At 35.8% G+C, this 26,073-nt stretch overlaps 3 protein-coding genes across 3 annotated transcripts; 1 reads left to right on the forward strand and 2 right to left on the reverse strand.

Annotated features, from left to right (window-relative positions):
* Nucleotides 1-2,015: 2,015 nt before the first annotated feature.
* Nucleotides 2,016-16,943, reverse strand: LOC135072010 (guanine nucleotide-binding protein subunit alpha homolog). Its single transcript, XM_063965929.1, has 3 exons — nucleotides 16,246-16,943; nucleotides 7,003-7,271; nucleotides 2,016-2,631 (listed from the first exon to the last, which is right to left on the reverse strand). The coding sequence occupies exons 1-3, from the start codon at nucleotides 16,744-16,746 to the stop codon at nucleotides 2,274-2,276; spliced, it is 1,128 nt and encodes a 375-aa protein (XP_063821999.1). The 5' UTR covers nucleotides 16,747-16,943; the 3' UTR covers nucleotides 2,016-2,273.
* A 1,182-nt stretch (nucleotides 16,944-18,125) lies between these two features.
* On the forward strand, nucleotides 18,126-23,754 carry LOC135072011 (RNA polymerase I-specific transcription initiation factor RRN3). The gene is made up of 7 exons (XM_063965930.1): nucleotides 18,126-19,029; nucleotides 19,113-19,212; nucleotides 20,246-20,398; nucleotides 20,578-20,796; nucleotides 21,026-21,390; nucleotides 22,287-22,512; nucleotides 23,151-23,754. The coding sequence occupies exons 1-7, from the start codon at nucleotides 18,621-18,623 to the stop codon at nucleotides 23,344-23,346; spliced, it is 1,668 nt and encodes a 555-aa protein (XP_063822000.1). The 5' UTR covers nucleotides 18,126-18,620; the 3' UTR covers nucleotides 23,347-23,754.
* Nucleotides 23,755-23,822: 68 nt separating this feature from the next.
* Nucleotides 23,823-25,971, reverse strand: LOC135072012 (probable RNA-binding protein 18). The gene is made up of 4 exons (XM_063965931.1): nucleotides 25,842-25,971; nucleotides 25,647-25,736; nucleotides 25,279-25,485; nucleotides 23,823-25,101 (listed from the first exon to the last, which is right to left on the reverse strand). The coding sequence occupies exons 1-4, from the start codon at nucleotides 25,854-25,856 to the stop codon at nucleotides 24,829-24,831; spliced, it is 585 nt and encodes a 194-aa protein (XP_063822001.1). The 5' UTR covers nucleotides 25,857-25,971; the 3' UTR covers nucleotides 23,823-24,828.
* Between the last annotated feature and the right edge of the window lie 102 nt (nucleotides 25,972-26,073).

Here is a 26,073-nt window from a genome sequence, read left to right on the forward strand (position 1 = left end):
TTGGTTACACTGAATAATCTCAAAAAATCAAAATTCAGGCTAATATAGATACTAGTTGATCACAAAGTTCAATTTCGAAAATTTGATGTTACCGAAGGAATGTAGGCATGCTCTTATATACTATACGCGATATTCATATGGCAAAATGGTGGAGCAAACTATAAGTTGGTCAATAAAAGTGTCAAATAAAATATTATCTTCTAGGGACTGTCCACTATAAAACATGTAAGAGTACTTCATATAAATTCGTTTTGTACTTCTTTAAGTGTACCTATCGGGTATATCTGGTAAAACGTTACGTGTAATATTAAGGCATCTTAATGTATTTTGTTAATAACTGCTGAATACAATTGGAGCAGTTAAAATACGGGCGATTCTCCCACTCAAAAAAACTCAAACGGAAGAATATTCTTGTGCTATAGCAGTTTGATAGTGGAATCACTCATATTAATAAGAGTAGTAAGGAAGTAATTAATCCAAGAACAAGAGCAGAGTATAGGACAATCCCTCGTTAGATCAGCGTGTGGAGAATGGACCCTGCGGTCTCGCGCCGGCGGCCAGATCGCGCGATGGCACTATTAAATGCATTCAGTGTTCCTGCGAGTCAAACCCATCCCTAGCGTACAGGCGACGTACCAACTACTTAACACCGAGTGATGTAAAATTAAGAGGTATATACACATAGCCTCGATAAACTGTTCATAAAAATTTACAATGAATAAATAGATACTGCTCTATCTAAAACGTAAATAATTTTTTAACGTCTAAGCTTTAAATAAATACACTTAGCTTATCGAAACTTATAACTAAATGAGTATAATTATTATGATCGAAATTATGCATTGCCGAAGAAAATAACCTTTTATCGGACGACCCGATTGAGAATTTGATAGTCGAATTCGATCAATCATTAACATAACCTTTGTGCCCTTTATTACAAATTATGTATGTATAATTGTACAAAAATGTATAATTAAAATATACAAGATAGAAGCTAGTGAGATTACACGTTTTTGCATTAAATTGTGCCAAGGGACGGAACATTTCGTAAGAGTAGAACACTGCAGAACGTATTGTAGAAAACTAAAACCGCATCGTATAAAAAGGTCGTTTGGTCCTCTTGGCCCATAGACAAAGGAACATTCGCTATTCAAATTGATCATTACCAAATGTATAGAGATAAGAAAATATGCCAGATTTTTCGAATATTTATGGTTTCTCTAACTCAAGTAAGTCCTCCGAACGAAACGAAAGTATGTTTAGCGAAGTTGCTTTGCTTACGGAGACTCTTGGACCGGAACGACACAGTAAACCATTTCAATTTTGAGCGCGTCATTATGTCAGACTCGGATTCCTCAACAACATTTAACGTACATTCGTTGCTGTTTACAGCCAACACTTTACAAAAATTCGATCACAGAGCAAATCTAACTCATCTTCAAACCTATGTACACTTTTATTCCCCGGAGGGAGTATCAATAAGTCTTCTCTTTATAAAAAGAGCACTCGTGAGCTCCCCGAATATGTGGCACCCCGTTAGAGCAATTTATTTTACATCTAATTGATATATTAATTTATAGCCAATCTACAGTTCAATCTCACCTCTAAGTTGGCACTGCAATACTATGACTCAATTTAGGGTTGTTCTCAACTCCGCACCGCAAAGACAACGACGTCTTATTTATACGCTTTTGTCCTCACTTTTAACAGTGTCATAGACATTAGACGCAAAATAAGACAGAACGATGTCAAGCGGGCAACGAGTTGATTGGTGTGCGTAACCCCTAATAGGAATCAATCTCACCATAGCGGCGAAAAAAGTAATTTGAGTACCATTTTAGGCGTAAAATCTACTTCGTTTATCAATTTTTCTAAGACCAATAACTTTAAAGGTTATACAAATCGTCTAAACTAGTACAATAATGCAGCCTGTGGTTACACCTAGTCCCTTGTACGTAAATACGAGTACATGCGTAGATACATACGTAAATTCATCAAAAAGTGTTCAAAATACGTTTCAAGTGCAAAATCTATGTTTTTTGGTCATAAATACACTGATATACAAACTTTATCATTTCATTAGATAACTATACAGAGCCAAACATCTTTGGCGAATAAATATTCGTCGAATTACATACATATTTTACAACCGTGGCTAAAAAATAAAAATCACATATTTGTCTTTTGAACGCGTCCTCGCTGTCGCTGGATCGTGAGTGATAGCTAGAGTTCATCGCCAAGGTATCACGAGCTCGGGGCCGCGTGCGCTTCGGTCACTGCAGCATGAGAGACTCGAGGTTGCGGTTGAGGATGGTGTCTTTGACGGAGTTGAAGACGACCTCGATGTTGTGCGTGTCTATGGCAGTGGTGAAGTGGTGGTAGAGCGTTGTCTTTGGTTCCCGCCGGACGTTTGCGAACATGTTTAGCAGGAACATTTGCACGTCGCGGAGGGAGTGCGGGTCGCCGCTATAGTGGGGGTAGTACCAGCGAATGTCGGTCTCCTTGCTGGCCACCTTCTTCGCGAGCAGATCCGACTTGTTCAGGAAGAGGATTATGGAGATGCCCTTGAAGTTCACGTTGTTCACGATCGTGTCGAAGATGTTTAGCGCCTCTTCGAGACGATTCGTTTTTCTGTGGACAGAGAGAATAAATTTTGAAATATCTTTATTCAAAAAGTACACACACAGACACAATAGTATTCCGGCAGTTAGAGGTAAGATAACCAGTTCCTCCGAGTTGGAGGATTCCGGGTGAAGCTCGCTTCCACCTTCGGCCTGATCGTCACTTACCATCAAGTGAGATACAGGCCAAGAGTTTCCTCGTTGTGGATAAAAAAAAGTAAATAAAGGCGACAATAGCCCAACAGTATCGACACCTGACTGCCTATTCGACATTATATTTCGATCCCTCAAATTCGATTTTCGCTAGTTCGAGCCCTATCGATCACTGGATTATTGCGGCCACTCCTAGCACATGTCTACCTTACTTGAAAGGGTTTAAACATAAACCATTTATACAAGCATTATTTAAGTGGCGAGCACAGGTTTGAACTGGTAAATCTAAACTACAGAACACTATGCTTGAATGTATTTGAATATTTCTAATTATTCAACGCAGCATAGCAATAGCATCGTAGTTTACATAATAGTAATAACTAGTTGAAATCACGCGTTACAGCCATGGCGATAAAAGCCCTGCCCGAAACATGTGTAATAGATACCTTATCATTATTAGAATATTGTTTTGAAAGAGTTAATACTAATTATTGTAAATCTTATCGTGGCATACGGATATTAATCTATGTTAAAGAATGTATTTGGGTATTTTGCTGAAACCGATATCATTAAATCATCAATAAGCCTCTTAGATAAAAATACGAAAAAGCTATCCAAATGCTAAACATTACACTGCCGTTCAATGTACCGTCAGCGCCATCTCGTAAACAGAATCGACAACTGCAAACTGATGCTAATAATAAATATTAGTACTCAATGGGACAGTTTTTAAAAGAAGCTTCAAAATTGCTTCACAAATAAACTTCTACAAAGAGAGGAATTTAAACGATCTTAAATTCATGCAATAACAAATACATAACGATGAGCTGTCTTTAGACGAAAGATGTAGTGCAATCTTATAAATCTAGGTGAATAATAAGACAGAATTATACCGGCCTCGCGCTGCCGGCGGATGTACTTTTCTTAACTCACACCTGTTTTCCGCTTTTAATTATAAATGCATTGAATATGTACACTAAACAAGACAAAACTCACAGGCGATTGCGTATTTCATACGAGTATAATCGCCATTTTTCATGAGCCGGAGCCACCAAATTCGATATTTTCAGAGTAGAATTTCAGTTTTGTTTAATTAATTTGATTTAAGAGTTTAAAAATACCATTAAAACACTCCAATCGATATGTAAGTGCTATGTAAGTCGTTTAACGATATGAATTTTTGTTTGATATATTGACATTATGAAATATTTTAGTCTACCCAATATTCTAGCAATTTGGATCGACGACCGGCTTTCGTGTTTGACCCTAACGAGGAGTAATTTTCAATTTGTAGAGCAGTACACAAACAACTAATAAAATTGGAAACAAATTAGTAATCCACGATACAGCTAAGTATCTATTATTCCTTAATTAAAAAACCAATTACCCTTAATTGTAGCTATACACTATCATGGGACACTTTTATTCAAACTATTATTTAGGTCACGTGACACAAGGGCCGATGACATCCAGCATATAAAAGTATAAAACTGTACATATTTGTTGCAAAATAGCACTCTATCACAACTACATAAGAAGCTACACTTGATATGCCGTCGCCTGTACATACATATGTACAGTTTATGCCCAGATCCACTCTATGGTGGTGGACACGATGGAAATGCCCACAATCCTACTAGACCTGTGACGTCATAATGACGTGAAAATTCACGGTCTATCGAGGTGACAGGCTAATGACATTTATAAAAAAACTGGTGGTTGTGTCGTGCTCATAAACTTTTTTGAGGCCTGGATCCCTGGATATGAGTTATACCACTTTACCAGGCGTAGATCCAGTACAGTTATACTGTATAACGCACCAATACTGAAATGTCAAAGGTCTCTATATTTTCTCACAACAATACAATTTGAAGCGCCACTAACGTGAACTGGGCATTAAGGAAATTGTCCAATCGATTTCGTGATGGAGGTAAGATAATGGATTGTCTAAATTAGACCTAATCAATAAGTTGTTCGCAACTAAGAGCCAACTGTGAGCCTAATGCTTATTGAGTTTGACTGTCGACCCGAACGTAAGTAATTTTGTAATTTCCTAGATAAAGATAGGTCAAAGGTCAATTGTAGACTGAATGAGTATTTATCTCACTGCGGAGATCACGAGCATAGTTAAATGGGTTGCTTAATCATATTGGTATAAACAAATAATCACGGTTAGCACCTTTTTAACACCGTTTTAGACCTGACCAGATCCATTGAGACAAGTCCTCAAGGAATAATTAAATAGGTAAGATTTTTAGTTAGCCCGATTTGCTGTCGACTGAACGTTCATCATACGGAAGACATCAATAGCCATTTGAATTATTAATAACTTCTGAGTTGTACCTTTTCGTAAAGTTTTTCTAACTTAACGGTACAATTACACGTCATAGACATAGTGAGTACCTATAGATGTCAATGTTATCAAGGTAACCGAGTAAAAACATTTTCTTTTTAAGGAAACGTACTTTACACTTCTTGCTTTTTAAAAACATATTATCCATTCACAATAAAATGAATACGTCTGCGGTATTAACTTCGTAACAAAATCTTGGCACGAATATTAAATAAGGGTCGAGGCGAAAACAAGGCGCGACTTTGAGTGACGTTTCTGAAACGAGCTGCGATGTTGAGTGACGTCACTTGAAAGGTTTCAATTACGCGCCACCTTTCTTGAATTTAACCGTTTAGACAGCTTTTCGAAAATATTGTGCAATTGTGAGGTTAAAACTTCTATGGATTCTGCCGTTGACTCATTGCAAAAAATACATAAGTTAATCGTTGTCGTATAGAGCATGTAATATGTATTATATTCAGACTACATAGGTATTTGTTGAATTTTTTTGATACAAAAAATAGCACCCAATCACAAAAACATAACATAACATGGCACAGTGACTAGCTTGATGTGCCATTGTCTGTGCATTGACGAAATTTGCAGATCACAGCATCTCAAACTTTATATTTTTGTTGCAAAAAAGCCTCTATTACTAGGGTCATAAAGGCCACCGTGTTTGCCGTCAGTCGTCTGTACATAATTAAAAGCATACAAATATGTTTTTTTATTAATAAGAGTCCATGTTAGTACTCGTAGTACGGTCAAGAATCACATAGAGGTGAGTGGGGCAATGACCCGCTAATCGGCGGGAAGTGGTTCATTTAGAAAACTAACAAATTAAGATGCAAGCAGACACACAATATACGTAAAGCTGTTCATACACCGGAGCATGCACTTTACTATAGGTATGAACGCATATTTTACTTTACGATGCTAATTTACGGGACTGACAAATTCTCTAAATCACGTGCAAAACTTTAATAATAAGGAAAACAATTATTTTAATAAACCTGTACAAAGGTGTTAATCATCCATATTTCCTCAGCTTACAACTTTGCCTATCGCAATAGGAACAAAAGGATATGCTTATTTGTTTAATTATGCATAAACTTATGAATCACCGTCGCCACTCAACGTAAACCTCATTCACAGCGCGTCACAACTAGAAATTCAAGCATTTACATAATCACTGTCATGGTCATAGAGCAGGTCAATACAGGAATTAATTATTCACTACGACGGCACATTTTCCTAGTAACCTACCACACAACAACACTACAAGTAGATCTCCTAAATATTTGATAAGCAAAGGAGACAATATTGAGCTAGAACATCGACACATTTACAATAATACGAAAAATAAGTATTAATCACTGTTCTAAATCATTTTCGGATTCTTTCACGCGTGGTATAACAGAGATTGTAAATAGAATAGAAATTCGTAATAATAACGATGAATCAATTGCAAGTTTCATGAACAAAATTGATTTTAATTATAATAAGTGTGAAACGTGTTAATGCCTCTCTCGCATGTCAACGCAGGAAGACGACCAATTTCTCAGAGGCAAATGAAGGATTTAGCCTACACTCCCCATGCTAGCCTAGACGGGTTGGGGAGACCTAATATTCGTATCCCCATGGACGGAAAGCAAATAAAAGGTGTATTTTCGTATTCTTTCAAGTAATTAATTAATCCACGATAGCCGAACGGTGAAGGGATCGGACTAGCCGACTCGTCATCCGAGGATCGCGGGTTTAAACCCCGCTAACGCTATTGTGGTGAGCCCAATCGTGACACAAGCATTTTAATTTAGTATGAGGGGCTAACGGGACTATTAGTAATTTGTGCAAAACCAAATCAATATTGTATAAAAAATATGCTCAATTGCTCACCTGTCTTCAGACAACACCTGGTCGAACTCTGACGAGGATACAAGGAAGAGTATCGACGTGACCGAGTCGAAGCACTGCGTCCACTTCTGCCGCTGTGTCCTCTGGCCTCCCACGTCCACAAACACGAAGGGGACGTTGTTGATGTTGATGGTGCACTCCGTGATGCCTTTGGTGGCTTTCCGACAGTGCAGGATGTCTTGGTGGGACGGCACGTAGTCGGGCCTGGCTATGCGCTCCAGCTCGTCGAAGAAGTAACTTACTGAGTCGCTCTGGAAAATGAGAGGTTTTGGGTTTAATTTCGTTAAGATAAGTTAAGAACTTGTTGTCCTATGGTTGGTGTAACTCCTTAGTGTAGAGGTTTCCTTGAAGCACATAACAAGCTTCAGGAAGAACAGTATACTAGGGTCCGAACGTGGCAAGCCAGACACAGGCGTCATGAAATGTGACACAAAGTGGACATCACACAATACAGAATAAAATAAAATAAATGTTGTTTACGAGGTTGAACTTTGACACTATAAGAAATGAGACACATTGTTTCGATTCGAGTGTAGTCTTAATGTAGATTTGGCAGCATCGATCTACCTATCAAATGATCACGTTTACAACCGTTCAATTCGCCCCAAACAACATGGAAGAAAAATTGTAGACATTGTAGACTTATTAATAATTATTAGTAACTAATTAATAAAATTAGTAACATTACCAATAACTTTTTTTAGTTCAGCTTGATATTTGGAAAACAAGTCTGGAATTTTGGAGAAAAGTTCACTGTGACGAGAAACAGGCAAGCAAGAGAATCATGAATGACTAATCGCACTGCGGCGTAAATAATATGCTCGATTTATTTCTGCAGGAAAGAATAACACTGTGGACTTTGTATGACCCCCAATAGACATGCATTTAGTTTTTCATCGTAAAATTAACTCCGAACCGAATGTACATGTTTTTATAATCTTTCTTTAAACCTCTAGCTAGATGTTTTTAATGAAATCTCAAGCGGTGTAGTAAATTTCCACGAACGCAAGTGTATAACGAATGTTTACTGCATATTTATAGACTAGCGTAGACGTCGAAACGTTTTATGAATGAAAAAATATACTGCATTGTGGAAGGAAGTGCGGAAAAGAATCTAGGGCAATGCGATACTAAGCCGCGGCTTCAGGCACTAATTGACATTCTGACGGAAGGCCTTCTATCTTCAGAATAGAGCAAGTAACCTAGAATTGTCCATCGATTTCATTAGATTTTTACTCTTATACTCTCTAATGGCCTCAAATAAAGAGCTTGTCTCAGAGGGGCCCATAATAATAGCAAATTACTAAATCATCATTAATTTAAATCCAAACACTTAGTCATTAAAATACCGAACAATAATACCTCGAATGCGTAAGCGCTGTACGATAATGGTAATCTTGTATTAAAGTAATAAGTTGATGTAGGTGTGTAATTGACTATTTAATTGCAAATCATATAGACTTAGTAGAGTACTATTACTTTGTTATTGATGAGAAATAATATTGTTGTTTTCTAATAAACTTAGATAGACTCTCCCTTTCGAGAGATCACACAGTTTTTAATCTAACAAACTATTAGGTTAATTACGAACCTGTAAAAACGCTAAAAGAAGTATATGGTATGGTATGTTTAAACTTCAACTCATTACTGCTACTTCAAATAGTTATTAAGTAATTTGTGTCATTACGATTCACTGGAGACAGATTCAGACATAGCAAACATTGTGAAATATGCATCGAGTAGCGAGAACCACCTTCAAAAATAAATGCACAGAAGATAGAAGTCAAGTAAAATAATGGCATATAAAACATTTCATTTATCTTTTTAAAACTGCAAACAAAATGCCGTATAAAGACTGCATTAATTAACACACATTCCTGTGAGATAAGAACCAAAGGAATCTATTGAACGAACGAGTTGCATATTACGGTATGGCCGATGACTGTGAACAAAGGCTTTTATAGCCACCACTCCACGGCAACGAGGACTGGCATTCTGAATCGATAAATACCGATCTCTAGGAAAAATATATTCTTATTGCACTGCATTTATTATGGACTGATGTTAGATTCGTGACAGATTATTGCTCTACCATTTATTTGCATTGGATTCTGTACTTCTGTCGATACAACTAATACGCCTAAAACACCCCATAAAAGGGTTACTAAAAACTAACAAGATTGAAGAATGAATAGAGATAGAAAGTTACTATTTTACTGCATTGCATATTGCCGAAAAATATCCTAATCAAAACTAAAACATTTATTGATATGAGATAATCATTCAATCATCAACAAAGCAGTTACAACGAAATCAAAAGCTGATTCATTTATTAGTAACCTATTTATTTTTGGAATATTGATTCCTATCATATTAACAAGTAAATCCTATCGTTAGTAGATTCTTCTAGGAACGAGTTCCCTGAAAGTAAAACATGGCTCGATTCTTAAAATTGACACGGTTCACGGCCATAAAAAACGCGCCAAAATATTCGTAAATATTAGTTTTCCTGCGCACACGCAGTAAATTAGGTGTCGGGGTCACTGATCGACACATTTACTGGTGCGAAGGTGAGTGCATACGATCCGAGCCAGAACTGTATGACGTATAAGAGGACACGCGACACGAGTGGGTTTAATCCTTTATTTGAAGAAAGGGTTTCGAGACAAACAAGCGAGACGTGCGTGAGCGATCTTCCGCCATTCGACCATGTGATCCCAAACGATCAGGCGTTAAGGTGACCCGCGAATGAAACGAGCAGAAAACGAAAACACCCAATTATTTAATCTAAAAAGTTGGAAAAAAGGCAATTTGGAGTGCGGTTCTGTATGCCTATTTTTAGATAATGTTGTGCAAGATAATGTTTTACAGACAGAGGAGGAAAGAATTTGAGAGAACCTACACGTTGAATAGCTCCCAAAAATTATTTATTGTAAAGGTCAAACTGCATTTGGTAATGGCAAAAGCCTTATTAACTAACAGCTTTTGTCATCTTCGTTTTCCATATTTGCATTGAGGAACACGACGAAAATGAAGATAAAACAGAAAACAATAACAATGCTACAACTGCTAAGAGTCACAATAACATACGCAAGCACTTGTCAAATTGTTTTATCAGCAATTCGGAACCACCAAGCATTGTTCACGGGTTCTTCATTTTAAATTTCTTTTAATAACCTCCACCATTTTAAAATAATTAGTTTAGGGACTCAAAACCCATCGCAGTAAGTGATTAGCGGCTAAATTACTAATTTTAACTCCGCTAGCAACACTTTATGAGCCGACCTAATTACCGCGCGATGCGGACTCGTTTGGGAACTATTAAAGTTCCACTTATTGCGATTATCTAATGTAAACAAGTAGGTACAATGATGTCAAAATTTTTAAAGGGTATAAACGAGACTAGCATCATCGGTTCATTCAAGAATCCTACTAAAAGAGCTATGTTTGTTATGACAATAAGAGAAAGTCTCAGTAAATTCTTTAAATTCCTCAAATTGTTCGTTACATTTTTAACGCGCAGTCTAGTGGAATCATGAACCAACCTTCATCATTGTTTTACCTTGACCAGTCAATCCGAACCATAATGATCCCCTTTTCGTAAATCTGGAGCAATTTGCATCTTATTAGGACCTGTGTTAAAATAACGATAATTGCAACCTTCAGAGGCACGGCAAGGGTTTACGAAAAGTTTAACCCTATACAAAAGTACCTACAATGCGTAGTAGATAACCAGTAATTAGTATTACTAATAAGGCAATGTAACCATTATCAGGAGGATTGTGAAAATACTGTGATATCGAAATGGCATTCATGACTCATTGATGAAAATACGCCTTAACTGCAGGTTGCAATGACACCTCTCTGCAGTTTGTGCATTGTTATGCGGTTAAGTAATTAATGAACAGGTATGGAGTTAAAATACTTTGGCCCTATAGATGTGTGCCTAGTACAAATGACGTTGTCAGCGGTAATTGCAGAAAGTGCAGTGAAGGTGGTAAAGTAGCTTCACTCGAGTTATTACTAAGACTTGCCGTCAAAGGCAGTTTCTAATAATGTTTAAGCGACAGTTCTACATAGGTTTCAATTCGGTTTGACCTATAAAAGTTAACATAATTGAATGTTTGCAATGTCTGTTGTGGTCTGGTGATGACACAATACAAAAAATTAGGAATCTTCTCACAGAAAACGTGCATAACGAATAATACAACGATTTTCCTGGTATACGGAAAAAACACGAATTCTACGTATTTGAACAGACGTTCAATAAAAGATGAAGGTACATCTTTTTTAAGAAGGACGATGGTATCGTTTGGTTGATCGTAGTTAAATGGTGCCAACCGATTTAGATTATGTCAAAGAAATACCTAGAATCCTAAGAACGGAATCAAAGTAGCAATTTCGTTTACGAAATCTAGTCGCTGATACAGGGTTACCAAGTATCTAAATTGAATTAAAACCTTTTTTATAATTGTTTACTAGCCAGCCTGTATATTATTTAGTATAGGGTTGTCGTTAATGTTACACGAAGGTACTCATTCGCATGCGCCTGCGCCTGTCGTTAGTCAGCTTGTTATCATCATCATCAGGTTCATTTAGTTTCCACTACAGAAGAACAACTCTCCTCTCAGACAGGAGAGTTCTTCTTCTGTAGTGGACACCGTACCTCCATCCAATCCTCCATTTTACCACAGGGTTATAGAGGATTTGGTCTACGCTAGTCAAATTGGGTAGGCCTGTTGTTAGTCGCCTCTTACGACATCCACGGGAAAAGCGGGGGAGGCTCTGTACTATTCTTCCAGCACTAAGCTAAGTATGCCTTAAGCTAGAGTCTGCTCAGCTCCTGACAACCCTAGAGAAGATACCGTCCTCACATGTGCGGAGGCTTGAGCATGACGCAACCGGCCAGTGACTAATCAAATGAGATAAGGAATGCAATTAAATTATTTTATTTATGCCAGCGACGTTTCCAAAGAAACACTGTGGAAATCTAATTGCGCTATTTTAAACAGTTCAACCGATAGTGTCGATATGAATCTTTATTCAAAACAAGTGATTGTTGTTATCAGAAAACTCATCAGTAGCATGCCTATTTTGATACTACAATAAACTTGGCGTATGCTTCATAGCTACGTATTGTACTTAAAGAGCAGAAAATCAAATTAGATGAAAAACGAGGATTTTCGTAACAAATAAACTTTAATTTGGTCTAAAGATAGATTGGACCTTGGATAGGTTTATCTTTCGCCAAAAAACTTGAAAAGCCTCAAATAAAAGGGAAGCTTATAGTACCTTTTGTTTCAGGGTTCGAGGATATATATCAAGGGATATTATCAAGATATATATCGGATATATATCCGATATATATCAAGCCGGTTTTGATGATACAGGGTGTTTGGCGCATCGTGTGCCAAAATGATTTGGCGGATAGAATGGGTCATTTCCTATATTTTCAGCCCCCATAACACGTTCCATGCCAGGCGGCTACTTTTAAATTATTATTTTTAGTAATTTCACCAAAATACCCAAATCGCATCATTTAATGTCGAAAAAAAAAACTACTAGGCGTAGCCTCAAAATAAATATTTTGTTTTGACGTGCGTTGATGTAGGGTTGCATCAAATCTAAATTTACTATCAAGTATCGTCTAGTTCTTTTTAAATTCAGCTTTGAAGTTTTCCGAAAAGTTAAAAATGGACTGAACATTTAAGTTTACATGGCTATAATTTTTTTTAAAAGAGATAGCGATCTTCGGATTTTATCAAAACTTCTCTAGTCTATCCCCATTCAAACGGTATACTAATCTTGTTTAAATAATAACAACAACTTCACAAATTCCTTAAATTAGTGAATTGACTCTACTCGGACTGATTTGCGAAATTTGTGTGTAAAGCCTCTTTTTGTGTGAATAGCACGTTAAACACCTAACAGGTAAAAAATATTTATCTTATGCAATGTAAAAACCCTTTCTCTATCGTTTTTCAATGTGGATTTCTAGAAATTAAAGACGAAAATAATTATTTTGATCGTTTATTAATTATTACAAATTTTGTTCAAAATGTCCGCCTCGGCAACGTATACACTCACGACATCTTCTAATTTTGACTGTTGTCGTATGCAGCCACATTTCTCTTTTTATTACTACAAAGGCGTTTTCTATTCGTTGTTGTAGTTCTTCTATTGTTTGAATCCGTTACGTATACCAGTTCTTTAGCTTGTCCCCAGACGTAAAAATCTAACGGAGTTAGGTCTGGGGAACGTGCAGGCCACTGTATAGGGCCATCTTTTCCAATCCACGAGTAGAAAACGCCTTTGTAGTAATAAAAAGAAAAATGTGGCTGCATACGACAACAGTCGAAATTAGAAGATGTCGTGAGTGTATACGTTGCCGAGGCGGTCATTTTGAACAAAATTTGTAATAATTAATAAACGATCAAAATAATTATTTTCGTCTTTAATTTCAAGAAATCCACATTGAAAAACGATAGGGAAAAGGTTTTTACAATGCATAAGATTAATAATTTTTACTTGTTAGGTGTTTAACGTGCTATTCACACAAAAAGGGGCTTTACACACAAATTTCTCAAATCAGTCCGAGTAGAGTCAATTCACTAATTTAAGGAATTTGTGAAGTTGTTGTTATTATTTAAACAAGATTAGTATACCGTTTGAATGGGGATATACTAGAGAAGTTTTGATAAAATCCGAAGATCGCTATCTCTTTTAAAAAAAAAATTACAGCCATGTAAACTTAAATGTTCAGCCCATTTTTAACTTTTCGGAAAACTTCAAAGCTGTATTTAAAAAAAACTAGACGATATTTGATAGTAAATTTAGATTTGATGCAACCCTACATCAACGCACATCAAAACAAAATATTTACTTTGAGGCTACGCCTAGTAGTATTTTTTTAAATCGACATTAAATGATGCGATTTGGGTATTTTGGTGAAATTACTAAAAATAATAATTTAAAAGTAGCCGCCTGGCATGGAACGTGTTATGGGGGCTGAAAATATAGGTAATGACCCATTCTATCCGCCAAATCATTTTGGCACACGATGCGCCAAACACCCTGTATATCAACTTTTAAAATTTGTTACTGTATTTGTACTTTTTGACATAAGATTTTTATTTTTTTAGTTGATTTTGCCGTATTTCAAAGATATTTTATGTTTTTGCTTTATTTGTCTGATTTTAAGTTTTAAAAACATTAAAAACATGTTTATGTAACACATATGCAATAGTATTCATGAATAATACAATAAAATAATACTATGGCTTTCATACAAAATTGATATATATCAAAGTTGATATATATCGGATATAGGTATATCATAAATATCCGATATTTTGATATTTATAATAAATATCGGATATTTTCGAACCCTGTTTTGTTTACATTTAGTCATATCATAAGATTCATAGGGGTATATCTTTGTACCAGGATCGCGAGACGCGTGATAAACACTTTTTAGAAGAGCGAATACTAAGTGGATGAAAAAAAAACCGCATGTAAAAGCAATTAAACCAAATAAAAAAAATAACATGCTGATTCAACAAGCAACAAATAAGGACGTTATTAATATAAAAACAAGATACCTATACATGCCTATACTGACTGCTAGGATTAGATCACAGCGAGTTAAAAAAAACATGACCAAAAAACCTTAGGTAGGTATTTTTGTTCAAAACACAGTCAATGTCAAAAGTTAATAAGCATCTCAAGAAGGCAGTAATGCATAATAAAGACATAGGTAGGAGGTAAAATTTTATCTACTGATAAGTTTTATAATAATCAAGGTTTTACCATAATTGGTACAATTATGGCATGCTTTAATAGGTTCAATAAATACATTTTATGCTTGTTGTATATCCTACTAATCCTACTAATATTATAAATTCGAAAGTTTGGATGTCTGGATGTTTGTTACTCTTTCACATGAAAACTACTGAATGTATTTTGATGAAACTTTACAGTGTTATTGTTTATAATAACCCAGAATAACATATAGGCTATAATTTATGACGATCTGTGACAAACTAAATTTCACACGGGTGAAGCAGCGGGCAAAAGCTAGTAGGTTCAATAAATACATTGTGCTTGTGATATAAAAAATAAATGTTACACTATTGTTATGACTGTATTATTAACTATGTAATACTGAATTAAAAAAGAGGAAGTAAGGATTACTACTCAAATGCTGGGGAGAAACTAGCAACCACTTATAACAAAATATGGACTTGCTTAAAAAATAAAATGGAAATTGATGAAACGATAGATAAATAGAAAAACATTTGTTAATTTCTTACTTAATAGATATGTGACTGTAACAATCAATGAATAGATGGATTTTTGTAATCCTTTTATGCAATAACTACTAAATAAAAACTGTCTTATTAGATAGTGTACATTATTATATCAAAATAATATTGCATTATTGCCAATAGTAAAAATAATAAAAACAATTTATAAAGAAATTTTCTAGTTTATGAACTCTACCAACGATGTCACAGGTGTCCGACAAAGCCAGGCAAACAACCAATACAGATTTAATTACAATAAATGTAACTTATAATAAATGCTTAGCAGGTGACGAGGAAAACATCCTACATAAAATACTTATAATACATAGAATGCATGCATAAACTGCATTGTCATTTGTACTGATGCACCGACCATCAAAGGAACAATACAAAGGAATGAAAGTTTAATTGTATTTGTGGTCTATTGTAGGACTGATGAAATATTTAATATTATGTTGGAATTACCTAATGATTAAGTGAGCACATAATTAAGCACTACTAGTATTTTTATAGAGGTACCTTTGCTGTTTGTTTTTCAATACAGTGTAAAGAAACCAAACAAGAATTAATAAATTTATACAATAGTATCTGTAAAGATATAATATGCTGTATGTAACAATCAATAGTAACAAAAAATATTTGGTATTAACTCAATTCCAATACATCAACAAGAACTACTCGCTATTATCATCACTGTACCTACAAAGAGTTTATAACAAAACTAAACATGCACCATTGTAAACAACATGGTTTGCTCACTTGAACAATAAAATTGTATGTTCCTGCTACATGGATTACTAGTAAATAAAGTCTAATTGCATGATGACTAAAAAGTACATTTGCCATGTAACTAGAAAGTCAGAGTGGAAACTTCGAACCTTGTTTACACAGTAAATATTGGTTGTCATTTGTTACTCACCAATTGAAATTCTCTCCGCCTGTCGTAGGCTCTTTTTATGGCCCTGTCGAGCCACAGGGAGTGGATGTGCGGCGCGTAGTGCATGAACAGGCGGCTGTCGAGCGACGCCGTGCTGTTGAAATGTAGCGCCTGCTGGCCCACGTCCAGGTTTCGCGGGTTCTCCCACGGGATAGCGAGCTTGTCCCGCGCGTCCACCAGCACCTGAATACCCTTCACAATGTTCTGGTATATCACGTGCTGGTACTCCCGCACCAGTTCCGGCTCAAACTTAACTTTGTGTATTATCCTCATCTGTTTCAGGAATGTTGATTTTCCGCTTTCACCCGCACCGAGCAGTAACAACTTCACTTGTCGCCGCAGCGTTTGTTTGTCCTTCTCCAATATTCTATCGATCTCTTTGCTTCTGTACCTCTGCTCTATCTCCTCCGGTGACAGCTTCAGGCGCAGCCAGCAAGTCAGAGCCTCGGTACAACAGGTACATGACCACAAATCGTTGGCCATTTTGCATGATTATCTACGCCCATAGAAAAGAAAGAAACTGAACTCGTATAGCACTAATGATTATATAGATTGACATAGTACATTTTCGCAATAAAACTTAGTATGCACTGATAAATTACACTATTTTTATTAAGATTAATGTCCCACAAATCGGAATTATGAAATAGATACACACGCATTCCACCCCTCCCAAAACTCAAAAATGAGAACGCACAGATTAGAAAATGTATTATGAAAACCTTGATAGATTAAAATATATACTGGCAACACAGACAACAACTTGGAGGAGTTTCCATGGAGTCTCCATATTTTGTTATGCTGTTTGTAAAAATGCTCATGTCATATATATAGCCTGACCAGGAACATAAAAACCCTCGCCATGTTGCGGAAATCTAATGGTACTAATTTCTTTTAATGGCAACAATAACTAAAAACTTCATTGATATGTCACCTTGCATGTCAGTCTATTGCTGTCAAAGTGTAAACAAACTTTATTTTAAATGTGCGCAATTGATTTTGTGAATGAAATTGCTAAAATCTTTTTATAGTCGTGAAAGAAAAGTGGTTCACAATGTGTTAAAGTATTTGTCGAAGAGAAATACCAAGGGTTCGGACAATATTTTCATTGAATAATGTTTCCAACAAAGGTTGTCAAATTGACTGACATGTTTATCGTATAGTACAGTCCACTATGAAAATTAGCTGTGGTTTGTTTCAACTACCTATTTTAAAGTTTTTTGTCACTTTATAAGTGTTGAATTTTATGGAATTGGGAAAGAAGTACCGAGTTTGAAGCGTTCATGAGCAGACATTGCAGTTGAATATTCAAGTTCTGAATTTGATTATTGATGAATAATAAAATAAATCCTACTAGCTCGATTGATGGTTTCATTTAATTTATTTAAACCGGGTTACCTATAATAATATGTTTTCGTTAATTTATGAAAATATTAAATTAGCCCGTAATCCTGAATCCTGATACATAAAGTTAGCCAATTAATTTAACACAGGTACGACTGTACTCAGTGTTGCACTATCAAATGCAATTGTCGCGCCTCTATGCCAGGGTTTTTATGTTCCTGGTCAGGCTATACTTGGAATTGCTCTAGGGCCAATGAGGAAGCTGGAGACCTGCAGATGACTACACTTGGAGTATGAGTATTCTTTGGTCTACACCCTAGTCTTCTACATTTGCGCCGCGACGCGCACGTAATGGTACAATGCAATGCTGACCTAGAAATCAGAAATGGTCAATGCCCTCTCCTTACATTTTTTTTCTGCTCGATGCCATTTATATTTCTTTCCCCCCAAATCTCATCTCTAGTGTTTTTTTTTTAAGTCAAAACCACAGAGCACGTAATATACACGAACGAAACGTCATCCATCCATCAGCAGGTAAAACGTCATAAATTTTTGCGCGATGTGAATAGTTGAAACGCACGTGTTATATTTTCTAAAATTGTCTTTATTTACTATTAAATAAGTAACTTGATAAACAAAAAACGTTTTAGAATTTTAATCCATCAAGTGTTGAAACTTTAAACACTTCAACAATGTAAATATTATATTGTGCAATGTCTAAAGAAGGTTATAGTGGTGAAAGAAAAGAAGGTGATAATAAAGTGGTATTAGAAAGATTGCAGTCGTATCTGAAAGATAAAAGAAGTACGGAAAGTGTGGAGCCTTCGCTGAGTTACAGTAAACCAAGTACGAGCTTTGATCAAAGTGTAAACGTTCCCGCTTTCGAAGACAGTAGCAACATCCTGCGCGAAGTGCTGAACCACAAGAAAGCTCAGTTGCTGAGACAGCCGGAAATAGTGGAGTACCTAAAATCAGTGTCATCCGATCTTAAGAAGTAGAATATACTATCAACAATGGCAGTGGCAGCACAAAAGTCCGTTTCGACGTTGATGCGTAAAACCCTGCAGCGGCAGGCAGCTGTAGCCAGAGAGAAATTCAAATTCAATAAAAATCAAGTAGAGCAAATCTTGCTAGCCTATGTGAGAGAGAAAAAAACTGGGCCATACAATGATTTGCTAAAAGTTCTGAAGGACATTCCTTTGAACGACGAAAACTATCAGATTCTCTTTGAAGATAGTCTGTCTTGTGTGGTTCTGTTAGGACGTGACTTCAAACAGTATGTGGAACTTGTGTGTAGTGTTGAGTTTGCCAGCCGGAGGGAGGATCTCGTGGAGCTGTTCAGCAGATTTGTGCTGAGCTTGGTTACTGCTCATACATACCATTGTGCGAGTGTGATGACCTGTCTTATTAAGTTGTTCAAAGGTAAGTTGCTATGACTAGTTTATCTATCATGAACTTTGCATCATATGTCCTAGAACTAGCTAATTCTCCTTTTAACCTTTCAGCTGAAGGTGAAAACTGGGAAGACAGTCCACCGCCAGAAACAGTGATGAAATGGTCAAATATCCACACAGTTATTGCACAAATTGTAGCCATCATGCCTATGTAAGTATTTTTATACCTTGTTAATTTATTTTCATTGGAAAAAATAAAACGGTCTGATTTAAGTTCAGTCAACTGAGTGACACTCAGAAAAAACCATGAATCCCAACAATATTGATTGTATGATCAATGGTAGTCATGAAAATGACCATTACATGTTGCAAAAAGTTATGAAATCTTAATCTATTGTGACTAAAATTATTGTGCAAGAGTATTATTGTGAAAAAAGTATCTTAAAATTTTTCTGATTACTTTTGTCAGAAAAAAAGATACATTATAACAATAATACACAAATAATGCACAGTCATACTTATATTACCATTTCATAAAATGGTGGCATTTTATTCAGAAATCAAACAACTTTAGATTTCAGATGTCACTATCACAAACAATATTTGAATGATAAAGATCATGTTTTCAGTGATAAGTGACTGGAATTTTGTGCTATCTCCACATTCTAGGAGTTGGTGAAAATCTTCAGGGAACACTAATGGGTAGAGAAAAGACCACAATGAGTGAAAGTAGGTGAGGTTCTACCAAATATGGCCCTTCAGAAGCTTTGATGAACATTGTTGTCTATGACCACTTAATCATTAAAGGCTTCTATAGATAAACCATAGAAATGGGTAAGAAAAGTAGCTACCTACATACTTTATAACGAATAGAAGAAGAAGAAACATAAAACTGTAATTTAAAAATAAATCATAAGATAAAAAAGCCATTAAAAACTGGCAGAATAAATGAATCCCGTACAATTGATGCATAACAGATACATCTGTTATCTAAAAGGATTTCAAACAAACTATTGACTGAATGAATGATTCACCAAGTCAAGTCAGATTCCGTCAATTACCTAAGATATTACCATCTTAGTTCTGGAATCAAATTCATGTGACTTTATTTTCTTTCCATTGGAGTTTGCTTTTGCACTCTCCATTTCACTTTGAAACTGTCAATGAATGAATAAGCTAGTATAAAACACAAGAAATATTTTCATTTTATATACTTACTAATAAATTAATTCAAATAATTTCAGGTCCAGTGATCTCCTAATGCAAACAGTGATAGATGGGTTTCCTTATTACAAAGCAGGCTGCTACATCAATAGGTCATACATACACAATCTAATATGGATGAGCAAATACATACCACTACTTCAGGAACAAATTGTGACGACCATAGTTAGCAGGTAAAGTTTGAACTTACATCATATTGTAGTCTGCTTTTAACACAATAAAAGGCTTTTATTGTATAAACAGACATTTAAATTCATTATCATAAATGTAAATTGCTGCATTCTAAAAATCATAATTTATCTGACCTATTTTTATTAATTTTAATATTTGACACAATCTTTATTTCTTTCAGATTAGTAATAATGGATGTAAATTTAGTAGACCGCTCAAAGAACAGAGTACCGGCTGAGACACTGTTTGAAATGGACACGGACGAGCAAGACGTTCTTACAGACTCATTGGACTACTGCATGTTGGAAATGTTGAAATGGCTTGAAGAGGAAAGAGATCCTGCACTGAACATCTTGTGCAACGTCTTCGAAAGAGTTGTTCTTCCAACCTATGGTATTAAGTAAGTATTATGTTTCTATCTTAGGGTAATCTTGTAATTGTAGCATTCAATAACTGACTGGAAGTATTACGTACATTTTACTAGATGAGATTAGTTTCCAAATCAAAATGATGAATGATGACGTCATCAATTTACAAGTCACTAACAAAAAGATAGTAACAAGTGCTAATTTGATTAGATAACTTATTAATTGAAAAGTAGCCTCAACTTAATTTTACCCTGTTTTCAGATACGTCCAATTCCTGCTGCTATACACGATATCGATCAACCAGCAATGCGCCGACCGTATACTAAACAACTTGTGGATAGTGGCGGCAGGTCTTCACGGGTTGGGACCCGGTGCCTTAGCGACCCGGCGGACAGCTGCCAGCCATCTGGCTGGTTTACTAGCGCGCTGCGTCAGGGTTCCTAACTCCAGACTGATTCACTACCTAAGGAACATGGCGGAATGGTGCCACTCGTATATCACGGCGACTCAGGAGTCAACAGCGGCGTGTGATAACACCAAAGTGCACGGCTCCTTCCATGCTGTGTGCCACGCCATCTTTTATCTGGTCGCGTTCAAAAATCATCACCTGTTTATGAATAAAGAAAGTGAGTACATCATTCAGTTATCAAAGTTGATGTCATTATAAAACCTACATTTAGCTTTTGTTGACCTTTTTCGATTTTAAAATGTCTATAGTTCTGTTGGATGTTTTAGAGCATATTAGAGGCAAACATTTCAGTCAATTTTAGCAGTAACCACAACTTCATTAACACTACAGTACACGCGCCTCTTTTTTATCACCAATACACGCGCGGCCTACTCTGGTAAGCCAATTTAAAATCACTGTAAATCAGTTTGTAAGCAATTTATGAATAAAATTAATATTTAAATAATAAAAGTGTTTATTATAGTTCTTTTATAATCAAAGTTTCTTTATAAAACTATTTGGGATCAAACAATATAAACGGATTTAAAATTTGTAAATTTTTTGGACCAAAATTGCACTCTGAGATCCATGTTAGCAAAAAAATTATTTACTGAAAAAATATGATTTGTTTTTTATCTTTCATAGTATTCAAGACTTTCTACTACCTGGTACATGGGGTAAATCCATTTTTTGCAAGTCTTCCATATTTTTTTTGTCGAGTGATTTCGGGCTTTTGGGTGGACCCGCAGTTTTGACGACCAATTTTAGAAAAATGCGCAGACGCTAGCGACCCAAGCTTTACTGGCTTATTGACATATTTAGTAAACGAGGCTTTCCTGGAATGCCAGCTCTCTGGCGCAAGTTTTTAAAAAGTTATAGCGTAAAATATTACCCTGGTCTACTATAGTAGGCCACGCGTGTACTCTAGTGTTAAACGTTGTTTTTGTGTGAAAATAAGTACAACATTCATGGGAAATGTGGGTCCCGTGTTTAGTTGTTAGGCTGCGTTGCCTTATTCTGCCGGAACCACACTGCATGCACAAAGTTTAGCATTAACACAAGTCTCTATTTCAGATCTCCTCTTCGTCGAGTCACTCAACCTCCCTCGTCTAGTAACCTGCAACCTGAACCCGCTCCGCACGTGTCCGCCGCAAGTCACGCACGCATTCTCTTCAGTGACGCGCGCGCACCAAGTCGTGTACTGCCAAGCTATCATCGAGAAGAACGCGCGACACACGCTGCAGTCTGCTGCTCAAGATTACGACGACTGGTTCCCGTATGATCCCTATACGCTGCCTGTGTGAGTATCAACATAATCATAATCGTCATCAGGTCATTGTCACCACTGCAGAAACCCTATGTACCCTCTATAATTTGCAAGAGACAGATAGACCATTTAGTTTTGACTGCGGGTCTCTATCCGCTTTAAGAGACAACAAGAGAAGGATTGATTTGGCTTAAACTCCCCACGCTTACCGATGGGTTTCATCATCAGCTCAAATAGTCTCTTGGAGCATGACTCATTGTAATTTACCACAGCCCACAAGTATACACTCCCCATGCTAACCAAACATTGCAAAGGCCTGAGCCCCGATTACGGTAATTTTTAACGTCTGCAATCCAGACGCGTTTCTGATTCTGCAATACGATTGGTCAAAACAGCTGACGTACGCCAGCGTAAACAGCGTACGTCAGCTGTTTTGACCAATCGTATCGCAGAATCGATGAAGCGTGTCTGGATTGTAGACGTTCAAAGTTACCGTAATCGGGGCTCTGATACTCGCATCTTGTCTCATACATCTCTTCTGCGTCGATCGAACCGCGAAGTTTGGAATAGTAGTTGAGCACGCAAATGTCTAGGTTGCCAGTAGTGAGCAATTAATTTATCAGAAAATCTCTAATTTGACTACAATCTCACATTGTTATTTTTGTTTACAGATCCGGAAAGATAATCTGGCCCTTATGCATAGAGTACAAAGACTTCCTAAAGGACGGCGACAACGAGTCGCAGTATACGCACATGAAAATAAAGCTTGAAGAAGACGACGACTACCTAATGTTAGCCAGCCCCACGAAAAGGATAACGAACGGCATTTCACCCGGATTCAGAACCAGTGAATCTATTATGATGTAGAGAATATGACTGACTTGGAGATTACTAATACTGCTTGGACAGTTAGCATCAAAAGTAGTGATAGTCCAAAGATTTTAAAAACCTCTTTTGATACTTTCTGTACCATAAAAGGCATCCAATGTAAGCCTTAAAAATTACTGATTTAATACAAATGTTAAGTTTTAGCCCAATATTAATGTTATTAAGATTGTGTCATACTTTTTTGATATGTAACTAAATAATACATATACTTATCAATGGTATATTTTATGTAGTAGCGAAGAAAAAATTGCTATATTGCCTACCAGTAAATAATTTGCTTTACTTTTTTCTTAATTCATGTTATCTATTGGATTCAGATGATAATTAAAGTCTGTTTTAAGTAAATTATTTATTCACCTTGATTTTTAAATAAAACATGTAAAAACATTTGCGAAAATTTTATTTCACGTTCCTATGCACATACACACACAACACAACATAATTAATTGTAATATTGAAATTAATATGTTGAAACAATCTTGACCTAATAAATCACAAAACCTTAATTAATATTTTTTAATACACCATGTGATATTTTATCTACCAAAGTTTATTTTTAATCCATCCATCACAAAATATTATTCATAACTTACTGCACCTGTTAGTATTAGAACAAATTAGTTTTAAAATATGTGTTTATTTATGAAATGAGATTAATATAAAAATATACACTTATTTGTTGCAAAACTGGTAGCATATTATTTTGACAAATCATGGTCATACATTAATGAACACTTAGATGGTATTTAGGGAGACGTTTAGACCACAAAGTTTCTTATAAACTAAGAATAATTAATACTGAATAAAAAACTAATAGGTATATTATACATACTAAAAGTATTAAACCAATTTTGCATTAAGTATTGGATAGCTTTACTAACTTTATTACATGAATAGATTAAATTCAGAATATAAACCAGTATTGAGAATTTTTCTTGATTAGTAGCACAGATAGATACATGTTCAGCAATATTTTCTAATTAAATTAATTTGGAGTAGATAGGAATTTACTGTTATTCAATTATTCTATCAATAATGTAACATCAAGCAAGCAATAGAAATATGATTAAACAACTTGCAATATTCATACTGCTAGTATGAAACAATGCGCTATAACTTTTACTAATAATAATTATTATCATAATACAGTGGTAATATCAAAGATCTTTCAGGGATGCAAAATTTCACAAAATTGTCACCTCAATTTCCACCAGTTAATTTTTCAGGGTAGACAAGTGTACTTATAACTAACATTTTAGAAAAGTTTGCTATAAAAGCTATAAGTTGTTTACATATTGCAATATTTTGTCAATAAACCTAACAAAATAAAATACCACAATTTAACAAACATTTGCTTACTCAATAAGCAGAAATATGAAACACAGTAATTGTTTTCGTGTGCCCTTAAATATTTCCTTTACCTGATTTACAAAGGCGATGTAATAATCTAAAAAAAAAAGATTATCTTTTTTTATGATAGGGGTGTCTTCTTCTAAACGAGCTGATGGTTTTATTGGGGGGCTGGTGCTGTTTTGACTGATACTGAGCAATGATTGGGGTCTCATTGGCTGCCAGCTTGTTGACTACAAAGTCATCGCCTGGTTTCATGTTCTCCATCATCTTCAGCTTGGCCTCAATAGACTGGATGGCTGTCTTTTTGCTTAGTTTTAACTCCGGCTTAGCACCAGCTAAAGCCGCTATACCCAACTCTGGTTTTGGTTTGTCCTGGTCATCCTGAAATAAAAAAATGATGTAATGTTTTTGATGACTAAAACAGTTATTATATGATTTAGAAAGAAGAAATTGATTGCCACAACTAACACTATTGAATCTTCTAATTATTAACATTGCAATCTTGATTAACAAACCCTTTGTTAGGACAGTTGAAACAAACAATACAAACAAACTTACCGAAGTATTCTTCGCAAATTTGACACATATTCTTTTGCAGCCTAATAGCTGTCCGTTCAGTGAGTTCATGGCTTGAATTGCATCTTGCCTCAGCTTGTACGTAACAAAGGCGAATCCCCGGGGCTGACCCGTGTTGGGTCCACTCCGATGAAACAGCATGTCAAACTTTTCGATGTTCCCATACACACGGACCATTTTCAGTAATTGATACCGGTAATGAAAATAAATGGAGTTAATTAGACAAGGTAGTTGTAACACGATTAATTATCTACATGAACACATGTGAAAAAGCAGGTAATAAATCAATACAAAAACTAGAGCTTGAACTTTTAATGGAGTCGTTTAGGACAAATTTTGTAAAAATAGTCATACTCATTAACTCTGGTGTCCAGGTTGCCAATCCAAAGCCTCTTTTCGCACACCTCACTCTGCTGCATAGGTTCCAAATGCAAAGGGACCTAAAATAGAGAGAACCAAGTGGTAATTAAATGATTCTCCGAGGATATTGTACACAATCCCGGAGTCAATAAAAATAGATTTTATTTAAATAAAATAACACAAACCGTGGCGTCCTCCATTGTTAAAGTATTTCTCCTTTTACACAGTGCGAATTTTTCACGTATATTTCATCCAGAACAGTATGTTCATACCGAAAACGCTCTCGCTCGCAAATAAAAGTACCACTCTCACAAAAACAAAGCTGCCATTTTGAATTTTTTACTTTTTTTAAAGGGAGAGTTCTTTTGTTTTTGTTTGACCTTCATCAATCATCGTTGAATTCAACTACAACGCCAG

This window comes from Ostrinia nubilalis, chromosome 5, assembly GCF_963855985.1.
Source record: "Ostrinia nubilalis chromosome 5, ilOstNubi1.1, whole genome shotgun sequence".
NCBI lineage: Eukaryota > Metazoa > Arthropoda > Insecta > Lepidoptera > Crambidae > Ostrinia > Ostrinia nubilalis.